At 38.8% G+C, this 12,376-nt stretch overlaps 1 protein-coding gene across 1 annotated transcript in view; it reads left to right on the top strand.

Annotated features, from left to right (window-relative positions):
• LOC132226789 (disintegrin and metalloproteinase domain-containing protein 5-like) overlaps positions 1–12,376 on the top strand; it is an 85,943-nt gene that overhangs the window by 68,351 nt on the left and 5,216 nt on the right. The window contains exons 17-18 of the mRNA XM_059681222.1: positions 3,832–3,918; positions 4,850–4,961. Of these exons, the coding sequence (XP_059537205.1) occupies positions 3,832–3,918; positions 4,850–4,961 (199 nt within the window). The remainder of the gene's footprint in view (positions 1–3,831; positions 3,919–4,849; positions 4,962–12,376) is intronic.

The raw sequence follows: 12,376 nt of genomic DNA, 5'->3' as shown, positions 1-12,376 counted from the left end.
AATTTATCACTGTAAATTATTTTTTCTTTCTATATTGTACTTCATTGAAAGAAATTACTATGCATAGCCTACACCTAAGGAGTAATAAGTTGTGTTCCACCTTCTTGGAAATTGAGTATCATTCAGTATCATTAAATCATTTTGAATTCTGCATAGTTTTGTCTATTTTTCTCTATTTATTCCATCATATATTTGTAGCAGTATGGAATCCATGGATATTTATATTATAGTTTTGGTTATTATCCAGTATGACTTTATTTTATTGTTCAAATTGTTCTAACTCTGGCTATTGGGAGTTCTTTCAACTTGTTTCTATGTTGCTTTGACATACTATTATCATTGTGTGTGCTTTTCTTTTGGAGTGCTTCCTTACTTTCTGGAATGACAAACTGTTCTAGGTCCATTTTGTATATTTTGTGTCTTAGTTCCTAGAATTTGCATTCTCCCAGGAGTCCTGGTTTATTTTAACTAGAAATGCCAGTTAGAAACCAAGATCTAGGGCTAATTGTGCTTTTGCTACTGGAGTTTCACTGGTTTGGCCCTATCAGTAGACAGAACTAGGAAATATGTATCTGACTGGTGTGGCACAGTTGGCTGAGCATGATCTCATGCACCAAGAGGTCACTGATTTCATTCCTGGTCAGGGCACATGCTCCAGTTGCAGGCTCAATTCCCCAGTGGGGGGTGTATAGGAGGCAGCTGATTGATGTTTCTCTCTAATCAATGTTTCTATTTCTCTCTCCCCCTCCCTTCTTCTCAAATTAATAAAAACAATATTTAAAAATATTTTTTTCCAAATGTTTTTAATTTCTTGCTCTCTCTTCTCCTTTTGGTACACCTATGATGTGAATGTTTGAATGTTTGAAGTTGTCTCAGAGGCTTTTTGCACTATCTTCATTCTTTTTTAATTCTTTTTTCTTTTTTCCATTTGATTGTATACTTTTTGCTTACTTGAATTTCAAATTGCTGATTTGATTGCAAATTATTCTTTATTTCAATTAGTGTATCCTTCATTTACAACCGGTTCTTTTTTATGGTTTCTGTCTTTTTCATACTATTGAAGTTTTCACTAAGTTCCTTGAGCATCCGTATAACCATTGTTTTGAACTGTGTCTGGTAGTTTGCTTGTCTCCATTTCAATTAGTTCTTTTTATGGAGATGTCTCCTGTTCTTTCATATTGGATCTTTTTTTTTTTGTTTCTGCATTTTGGAAGCTTCCCTGTCTTGTTTTTATGTATTAGCTAGAGCTGCTACATCTTCTGGACTAGCTGGAGTGGCCTTCTTTAGTAGGTGCCTGTAGGCTTCAGTGGCACAGCTTTCCCAGTCAACTGAGCTGGGTGTTCCAGGCACCCTGATGTGGACTGTGAGAACTGTACTTTTGTATTTGAGCTTTGATTACTGTTGGCATGTCACTGGGAGGAATTGACCTCCCAGGCTAATTGGCTGTGAAGACCAGCTGTGACTACAGAAGACCAGCTGCTGCTGTACAGGAGCTGACCCTACAAAGCAGAATTTATTTTAGAGGGGCTTTGGTCATCATCTTGAGTGTGTTGTTTGTGGAGGTGGGAGGCTTTTAATCTAGTGTAGCCTGAAGCTGTTAACTTGGTACACTGGCTCTTAGGACTTCTGGGAGGCCCAAGGTCAAGGTCATCCACTGTCTCTGATCTGCCTGAGGTACCTGGCATGAGCTACAGAGTGATCTGTAGACGGCTGTTACTTGTGCTGGGGTTGAAGGTGCCCAGGAGAGGCCAAGCTGCAAATCAAGGCTGGTTGCTGCTAGTGTTGAGCCTGGGACCATTTAGCAAGAGGTACAGGGTACACAGAGGCTAGTCAGGGGTGGGCAAACTTTTTGACTCGAGGGCCACAATGGGTTCTTAAACTGGACCGGAGGGCCAGAACAAAAGCATGGATGGAGTGTTTGTGTGAACTAATATAAATTCAAAGTAAACATCATTACATAAAAGGGTATGGTCTTTTTTTTTTTTTTTTAGTTTTATTCATTTCAAACGGGCCGGATCCGGCCCGCGGGCTGTAGTTTGCCCATGGCTGGGCTAGATGCTACTTGTTTGAGAGATTTTAGGAAAATCTGAAGCATGAGCTGCAATAGTCCATTTGTATGGAAAAGCCTCTGGAAACAGCTGAGGGGGACCAGCAAGTTTGGTGTGCCAGGGTGTCAGGGAATCACGAGGGCAGGGTGAACAGAGTGAGGCAGTTTGATGGAGACTCAAATATGGTGCCCAGTTGCCTGCTTGGGCATGGGGGGACTGTCTCAGTAAAGAAACAATGGCTTTCACTAGCACTTTTTTCTAGCAATAAGCTGATACCCCCCAGCTTTCGCCCTGATGCCAGACTATTCAGTTCCTGCCTGTGTGTCTCTGATTCCTTTCAAGCTGCTATCCTAGCTGTAACTCAGAGGGAGTGGCCATGTTCAGGCCTTTAAGGGGAACTGCCTGGGACTCCAGCAGCACTCCATCTCACTCAGCCACAATCTCCACTGGTTTGGATAGTAAGAAGCTATGTGGACTTCTCCTTTTGGCACTGGAACCCTGGGCTTGGAGGCCTGGTGTGGGGCTAGGACCCCTTGCTTCTCATGAGTAACCTCCACAGGAAAAGCATCCCTTCCAATTTTTATTTGCCACACATAGGTGTGGGAACTGCCAATTCTAGGTCTCTGCCCCTCCTACCAATCTCAATATGGCTTCTTCTTTAAATCTCTAGTTGTAGGACTTCAATTCTGCTATATTTCAGGTGGTTCTGAATGATGGTTGTTATGTAGTTGTAATTTTATGTGGTTGTGGGAGTATCCTCATACTAATGATTTTAAGACCTCAATCTCCCATCAGATAGTACTCAAACCTGACTGCTCACAATAATTGCCTGGACCCTGTCCCAGGTATCTATACTAATAATAGAGGAATATGCAAATTAGCTGGGATGCCATCACATAACGATCAATCAGGATGGGGGCGGGGCTGCAGCAGAGAGCTCTCAGCATGCCTGCACCAGGGGTCTGAAGGGCATGGAGAGAAAGGGAGAGCAGATAGGCAGTTAAGGGGATCAGGCCAGGAGGGGAGTGCAGGTAGGCAGTTAGGGTGATCAGGCAAGGAGGGGAGAGCAGATAGGCAGTTAAGGGGATCAGGCCAGGAGGGGAGTGCAGATAGGCAGTTAGGGGAATCAGGCAAGGAGGGGAGAGCAGATAGGGGGATCAGGCCAGCTGGGGAGAGAAGTTAGGCAGTTAGGGGGATTAGGCCAGGAGGGGAAAGCAGTTAGGGGGATCAGGCTGGCAGGGGAGAGCAGTTAGGGCCATTAGGCCGGCAGGGGAGCAGTTAGGAGCTAGTGGTTCCAGATTGTGAGAGGGATCCCGGTTTGGAGAGGGTGCAGGCCAGGCTGAGGGGACCTGTCTCCTCCCTCCCCTCGCCCCCCGTGCATGAATTTCATGCATCAACTGGGCCTCTAGTTTTGATATAATGGTCTCAGGTGGAGCCCAGGCATAGGCCTTTAAAAAATGTTCTTCAGTGAATTCTTGAACTTAAAGAACTAATCAAATAATTTCTTCAGGAATATATCTTTCTAAGAGGACTTCTGGAGTTAGATGGTAAGAAAATAAAATTTCCAACTTCTTACATATGATTACAACTTTATAATCTGAAGGTACATAGCTTATTTCACATTTATTTCAATGAATTTACAATTACTTTATTTTTTGGATTTTTATGTCAATCCTTGGTAATATGAATTCTGGAATTTTCTATAGTTTTTCATCTGTATTATCAATGTACACAATATATTGTTTTCTGACTTTATTTTTCATTTCCTTTTGAATTGTTTTAGTATTGTATCAACTTTACCTGTAGAGAGATTAGACACATGGTTGATTATTCTGCATGCAACAATACTAGAGACTGTAATGACAAGGGAGTAAGTAATTTCAATTTTCATTTTAAGCTACATGTTTTGAAAATTTAATAAACAGTTTAGAGATTTACAAAATCATTTGAATAATTTTCTAAATCATTTTTATACCACGCAGTGCCATTTAATGATCTGTAATTTATAGCTTTAACATTATTTTACTAAGAAATCTTGCCAAACTATTTATTAAAGAAGATAAAGTAGAAACATTTAAGATAATTCTGGATGTATAAAATGTTTGGTAAATATGTGGGGTGGATGTCCTATAAGCACTATGTGTTACAAGATAACCAAAATCATATTAATTTTACAGAGAGAAGGCAGAAACTGGTAAAAAAAAAAAGGGGGGGGTATATGAATTTTCTTGCTAGTCTTGCTAGTTAATTTAGGGTCTGGGCTGTTCTGTGAAGCTAGAAAGTAAATGATAATTAATGGCATGTTACTGGTAATTGCCAATATTTGTGTTTGGCTACATGAAGAGTTGAAAGAATTAAAAAAAATTAACTTGGTAACAGAAGCTAGATGTGCTTTTTTAAAAAAATATATTTTATTGATTTTCTATAGAGAGGAAGGGAGAGAGATAGTTAGAAACATCGATGAGAGAGAAACATCGATTAGCTGCCTCCTGCACATCTCCTACTGGGGATGTGCCCGCAACCCAGGTACATGCCCTTGACCGGAATCGAACCTGGGACCTTTCAGTCCACAGGCTGACGCTCTATCCACTGAGGCAAACCGGTTTCGGCATAGATGTGCTTTTTAAGGTATAGATACTTTCAAGAGAAAATTTGTTGAATTGTTTATTTAAGATCAGTTTTCTAGAATGGATAGCTTCTTTGGCATAAATTATCTGTTGAATAAGCATAGAATATTCATTTGTCTCTATTGTAAAACATCTTTACACATAAAAAAATGTTCTATTTCCTGATTATTCTAGATTTGCAACAATTTCCAGCATTGCCATTGTGACAAAGGGTTTGCTCCTCCTTATTGCAAACCACAAAAAAATGCATTTGGAAGTCAGGATGATGGGCACATATATGCTGGTGGTTAGTGTCTTTATCTAATGAATATACATATATGCAAGCCCCTTAGACATGGACAATTGTGTGAAGACCAATCAAGGGGAGGTGTGGGTGGATGAAAGTGAGCAAAGGGAGAAGGGAAGGAGGACACCTATATTTATGTCAATATTAAAAATGTTTAATAAAAAATAGAAAAATAATATGGAGCAGAATGAATTAAAGTATAGATTACAAACTAGATTACCAAAGAATTGAAGCAAAAAAAAAGTTTTATTTTTTTTCATTTTTCTGATTTTCATTCCCTTTATTTATTTATTTATTTACTTATTTACTTATTTATTTATTTTTTAAATTTTATTTTATGGTTTAAGGTATTACAAATAGTAGTACATATGTCTCCTTTTTTTCCCCATTGACCTTTCCCCACCCCCCCATCCCCCAGCACATGCCCTCACCCCCCACTCCCAGTGTCTTGCGTCCATTTGTTATGCTTATATGCATGCATACAAGTCCTTTGGTTGACCTCTTACCTCCCCCCTCACAATCCTCCTCAGCCTTCCTGCTGTAGTTTGACAGTCTGTCTGATGCTTCTATTACTCTGGTTCTGTTTTTGTTTATCAGTTTATGTTGTTCATTATATTCCACAAATGAGTGAGATCATGTGATATTTATCTTTCTCCGACTGGCTTATTTTGCTTAGCATAATGTTCTCCAGTTCCATCAATGCTCTTGCAAATGGTAATTTTCCTTCTTTTTTTTACAGCAGCATAGTATTCCATTGTGTAGATGTATCACAGTTTTATAATCCACTCATCTGCTGATGGGCACTTAGGCTGTTTCCAGATCTTAGCTATGGTAAATTGTGCTGCTATGAACATAGGGGTACATATATATCCTTTCTAATTGGTGTTTCTGTTTTCTTGGGATATATTCTATAAGATGGATTGCTGGGTCAAATGGAAGTTTCATTTTTAAATTTTTGAGGAAATGCCATACTGTCTTTCACAGAGGCTGTACCAGTCTGAATTCCCACCAGCAGTGCAAAAGTGTTCCTTTTTTTACCGCATCCTCTTCAGCACTTGTCGTTTGTTGATTTGTTGATAATAGCCATTCTAACAGGTGTGAGATGGTACTGCATTGTTGTTTTGACTTGCATCTTGGATGATTAGTGACTTTGAGCATGTTTTCATATGTCTCTTGGCCTTCAGCATGTCCTCTTTTGAAAGGTGAACCAAACCAGTTAGGGCCTTTGCCCACTTTTTGAATGGATTGTTTATGTTCTTTTTGTTAAGTTGTAGGAGTGCCCTATAAATTTTGGAGATTAAACCCCTACTGGAGATAGCACTGGCAAATATGTTCTCCCATGCAGTGGGCTTTCTTGCTGTTTTGTTGATGGTTTCTTGTGCTGTGCAGAGTCTTTTTATTTTGATGTAGACCCATTTGTTTATTTTCTCTTTAGTTTCCATTGCCCAGAGCTGTATTGGTAAAGATATTGCTGTGACAATATCTGCTATTCTACTGCCAATGGCTTCTGCTAAGATTTTTATGGTTTCTCGTCTTATGTTTAAATCCTTTAGCCATTATGAGTTTCAGTTTGCTTGAATTTGATTTTTGTCTTTCAATTTGTTTATATGATGTATCATGTTTATTGATTTGCGGATATTATATCAGGGCATCCCTGTCATTTTATGCATGTATCTGTCCAATTTTCCCAACACCATTTATTGGAGAGACAGTCTTAACTCCATTGTATGCTCTTGCTTCCTTTGTCAAATATTAATTCAGCATAATGGCTTGGTTCGATTTCTTGGCTCTCTCTTCTGTTCCATTTGTCTATATATCTGTTCTTGTGCTAGTACCAGGCAGTTGTGAGGACAGTGGCCTTGTAATATAGCTTGATATCTGGTATTGTGATCCCTACAACTTTTTTCTACTTCCTCAAGACCGCCGTAGCTATACAGGGTCTTTTTGTTCCAGATGAATTTTTGGAGAGTTTGTTCTGGATCTTGGAAGTATGCCATTGGTATTTTAATGGGAATTACATTAAATCTATAAATTGCTTTGGGTGGGATGGATATTTTAATGATGTTGATTCCAATCCATGAACACGGGATATTCTTCCCATTGTTTATGTCTTCATGTATCTCTGTTTTCAGCCTCCTGTAATTTTCTGAAGACAGGGCCTTTACCTCCTTAGTTAAATTTATTCCTAGGTACCTTAATTTTTGTGTTGCAATGGTAAATGGGATTGTTTTTTTTTGTTTCTCTTTCTGTGATTTCATTATTGTTGTATAAAAAAGCCATAGATTTCTGGGTGTTAAGTTTGTATCTTGCTACATTGCCGAATTCATTTATTAAGTCTAGTAGTTTTATGATGGAGTCTTTAGCGTTTTCTAAGTACAATATCATGTCATCTGGAAATAATGACAATGTTACTTCTTCTTTTCCAATTTGGATGCCTTTTATTTCTTTATCTTGTCTGATCACTATGGCTAGCACTTCCAGTACTATGGTGAAAGTGGGCATCCCTGTCTTGTTCCTGTTCTTAGGGGAAATGGTTTTAGTTTTTGCCCATTGAGTATGATGTTTGTTGTAGGTTTGTCATATATGGCTTTTATTATGTTAAATTATGTTCTCTCTATTCCCACTTTGCTGAGAGTTTTTATCTGGAAAGGGTGTTGGATTTTGTCAAATGCTTTTTATGCATCAATTGATATGATTATGTGATTTTTGTCTTTCAGTTTGTTTATATGATGTATCATGTTTATTGATTTGTGGATATTGTACCAGCCTTGCATCCCTGGGATAAATCCCATTTGGTCATGGTGTATAATCTTTCTGTTGTAATGCTGGATCCAATTTGCTAGGATTTTGTTGAAGATTGTAGCACCTATGTTCATCCGGGATGTAATTCTCTTTCTTTATATAGTGTCTTTATCTGTTTTGGGATTAGGGTGATCCTGGCTTCATAGAAAGAGCTAGGAAATGTGCCTTCCTCTTGAATTTTTTGGAATAGTCTGAGAAGGATACGTTTTAGTTCTTTTTTGAATGTTTGTTAAAACTCTCCTGTGAAGCTGTCTGGTCCTGGGCTTTTTTCTTGCTGGGAGCATTTTGATGACTTGCTTCAATTTCCTCTTTAGTTATCAGCCTGTGAGATTTTTTGATTCTTCTTGATTGAGTTTTAGAAGGTCATATTTTTCTAGGAATATGTTCATTTCCTCTAGGTTGTAATGTTTGTTGGAATAGAGATGTTCATAGTATTTTTTTTTTATAATCCTTTGTATTTCTCTGGGGTCTATTGTTATTTTGCCTCTTTTGTTTCTGATTTTGTTTATTTGGGTCCTTTCTCTTTGCTTCTTGGTGAGCCTGGCTATGGGTCATCAATCTTGTTTATCCTTTCAAAGAACCAGCTCTTGCATTCATTGATCTTTTGTATTGTTTTGTTTTTTTAGTCTCTATGTCATTTATTTCTGCTCCGATCTTTATTATCGTCTTCCTTCTGCTCACTCTGGGCTTTTCTTGTTGTTCTCTTTCTATTTATTTAAGTTGTAGAGTTACATAATTTGTTAAAATTTTTTTTTTTTTTTGAGGTAGGCCTGTACTGCTATGAACCTCTCTCTCAGGACTGCTTTCACTGTGTCCCATGGGTTTTGGATTGTTGTATTATCATTTTCATTCATTTCCAGGATGTTTTAAATTTCTTCTTTGAACTCTTTGGTAACCCAATCATTGTTTAATAGCATGCTATTTAGCCTCCAAGTGTTTTAATTTTTAAAAATTGTTTTTATTGTAGTTGATTTCTAATATTAAGCTATTGTGGTCTGAGAAGATGCTTGATATGATTTCAATCTTCTTGAATTTGGAGAGACTTTGCCTGTGATCCAATATGTGGTCTATATTTGAAAATGTCCCATGTGCACTTGAGAAGAAGGTATATTCTGTGGATTTAGGGTGAAATGTTCTGAAGATGTCAATTAAGTCCATCTGATAGTGAGTCATTTAGGATTGCTGGTTCTCTGCTGATTTTTTGTCTATAGGATTTATCCAGTAATGTCAGTGGGGTATTAAATTCCTACTATTTTCATGTTGCTATTGATCTCTCCCTTGATATCTTCCAGATGTTTTTTTAAATATATAATTGAGTGCTCCTGCATTGGGTGCATATATGTTTACCAGGGTTATATCCTCTTGTTTTATTGATCCCTGTAGTATTATGAAGTGGCCTTCCATATTTCTTGTTATGACCTTCACTTTGAGGTCTATTTTGTCAGATATAAGTATTGTTATTCCAGCTTTTTTTTTCATTTCTATTTGCCTGAAAGATATTTTTCCATCCCTTCACTTTCAGTCTGTGTAAGTCTCTTGTTCTGAGTTGGGTCTCTTTTATACAGCAAATACATGGGTCATGTTTTCTTATCCAGTCAGCCACTCACTGTCTTTTGATTGGAGCATCTAGTCCAGTTACATTTAAAGCTATTATTGATAGGTACTTATTTGTAGCCATTTTTTCTTTGCCTGTGTTCATTCTTCTCCCTTTTTATTTTTTTTCTTCTTTTTACAAGTCTCCCTTGAGCATTTCCTGGCATGGTAGTGATAAACTCCCTTTAATTTTCTTTGTCTGTGAAGCTCCTGATTTCCCCTTTAATTTTGAATGATAGCCTTGCAGGATGAAGTATTCTTAGATTCAGTCCCTTACTTTGTATCACTTTGTATACTTCCTTCCATTCCTTTCTGGCCTGATATGTTTCTGTTGAGATATCATTTGATAATGTAATAGGAGATCCCTTGTAGACACTTTCTGTGTGTCTCTTGCAGTCTTTAAGATTCTCTCTCTGTCGTTAACATTTGCCACTGTAATTACGATGTGTCTTGGTGTGGATCTTTTTGGGTTAATCTGGTTTGGAACTCTTTGTGCTGGTGTGACTTTTTTGTTTCCCTAACCAGGGAAGTTTTCTGACATTATGTCTTCGAGTAGGTTTTCTAGCCCTTGCTCTTCTTCTTGTCATTCTTACACCCCTATTTTATGTATGTTGCTTTGTTTCATATTGTCCCAAAGCTTCCTCCGTCTCTCCTCCTGTCTTTTGATTTTTTTCTCCTATTGCAGTTCAGATTTGGTATGTTTTGCTTCCTGTCTTCTAATTCGCTAATTTGGTCCTCCGCTTCTCCTAGTCTACTGTTGAAAGCTTCCATAGTGTTTTTTTTTTTTAAAATTGTATCTATATCACTCTTTATTTTTTCTTGGTTCTAACATAAGCTATTGATTTTCTCATCCATCTGGTTTATGAACTGTATGACCCTTATTCTGAATTATTTTTCTGACATATTCTATGCCTACATTTCCTTTAGTTCTTTTTGGGGCGATTCCTCCTTTTCTTTCCTTTGGTGGTGGTTCTTCTGACTCCCCATTTTTGCTCTCACTGAAGGATCTAAGTGTTGAATTATGTTGGGCCTGAGGCTATAGTGGAGGGCCTGGTGTTGGGTCTCACAGTTGCTGGTGGTGGCTTCTCCTCAAGTGGTGAAGGGGGGGCAGCTGCTACTCTGGCAGGTGTGTGGTCACCAGCTGCTTTCCGGGGTTGTGCGGCAGCTGCTGGCTCCCCGTGTGGTCACCAGCAATGGCTGCTGACTTCCTTGATGTGTTTGTGGGTGGAGTCTGTTGGCTCCCCACACATGCGTGCAGTCTCGTGCAGTGGCTGCTGGCTCCCCTCACATGTACGGTCGCAGGCAGTGGCTGCTGGCTCCCCTCACATGTACGTTCGCAGGCAGTGGCTGCTGGCTTCCCTCACATGTGTGATTGCAGGTGGTGGCTGTTGGCTCCCCACACAGTTGCAGGTGGCGTCTTCTGACTCTCCGTGTGTGTGTGGTTGCAGGCAGTGACTGCTGACTCCCTGTGAGGTAGCAGACAGCAGCTGCTGCCTCCCTGCATGTGCATAGTTGCCAGCAGCAGCAGCTGGCTCCCCTGGTACATGTGGTTATGGGTATTGGCTGCTGGCTCTCACCTTCAAGATGGTGCAGCCACTATGGCAGAGCCGGTGCTTCAGGAGAGGTTACAGCAGAAGAGGCTGCCTGGCCATGTGAGCCCAGTCTACCATCCCCTGAAAGTCCTGCAAGGTCTAGCTGTTCCTCTCTCAGACACACATGTCCACATACTCCCCTTTCGCTCCCTCACTCACTCACACTCACCCTCACTGCCATCCTCCCAACCACCATCTTGGAACCACAAAGTCCCAATCTATTTTTAAAATACATTTTTTTTACTGTTGATAGTGTTACAGATATCTCCCATTTTCCTTCCTGTTCCCCCCTTTTTAAAACCTCCCGCTTTTTTTGATTATCTTTTATATATTCCTAGTTTAAAATAGTGTTAATACTCATTGTTATATTAATGCCATTAGAATCTTTCAGGATGTCTTTTATTTCTTTCTTCTGAATTATAAGGGTTCCAATTTAAAATTGGAAATTTCCCCTTCAGAATCTCTACTCCCCTACCCTAGGTTTCCTGAATATTGTTTTAAGATCAATAAGGACTGGATGAGGCTGAGTACAACTGGGGGATACTCCCTGTTCCAGAATGTATGGGAGCCCACCAAAAGCAACCTGATTATAGAAGAGGGATGTCCCCCTTACTCTCTTTTCTTTGGGGGCAAATAAATAATGAATCTCCTGGGCAGGCTAATCTGCAGCTTAGATACTAGGGAGTAGTCATACTTATGGTGACCCACTTTATAGAGAGCTAAAACAAAGCTATACTAGATTATATATGAGATCAAAATAAAAGCATGATAATTAACATATAAGTATACACATATATTATTTTCTCATAAATATGTGAATAGTTAAGTGCTGGAATGATTCCCCAAAGTATCTTTGGAATGAAATAGAAGAAGATTTGAGGCAGATTATTGGGGATTATTTTTTACCAGTGAAAAATGGAGACTGAGGGTAATTAATTAAATAAATAACACCAAACTAAAAGGAGAGCTAATAGAAAATATGCTTTCTTGGCTGTTAGTAGTAGAGTTTGTTAAAACTAGACAGTAGTAAAAGGGAAAGAAGTAAGAGCAATTTTTCTGGTTCTTGGAAATTTTACTCATGCTTTTGAGGCCACCTCGGAATATATTACAGTTTTTTCAAATAACTCATGTAGTGTCATTGATCACCCAAAGATTATACAAGTAGCTGAGAATCAATCTGCAGCACATAGTCAGAGAGGTTGATCGTTCCATCTGATTTAGTGGCTTTCTGGTTACAAATATAATGTAATCCTTTTCCTAATAATACTGGGAACCTCAATCACATACACAAAGCAGACAAACAGAAAGTGTTGAACTTCCTACCTTGAACTCACTTGAAAAATCTTATGAGAAAAAGTCAGAAGCTTCAGGGCAGTTATAATAGGAGTTTGTTGAGATTCAATAATCATAGATAAGTGTAGCTAGAGA

Source organism: Myotis daubentonii, chromosome 2, assembly GCF_963259705.1.
Source record: "Myotis daubentonii chromosome 2, mMyoDau2.1, whole genome shotgun sequence".
Taxonomy (NCBI): Eukaryota; Metazoa; Chordata; class Mammalia; order Chiroptera; family Vespertilionidae; genus Myotis; species Myotis daubentonii.
Note: the sequence above shows the minus strand (reverse complement) of the source record. Positions and strands in the feature narration are given on the sequence as shown.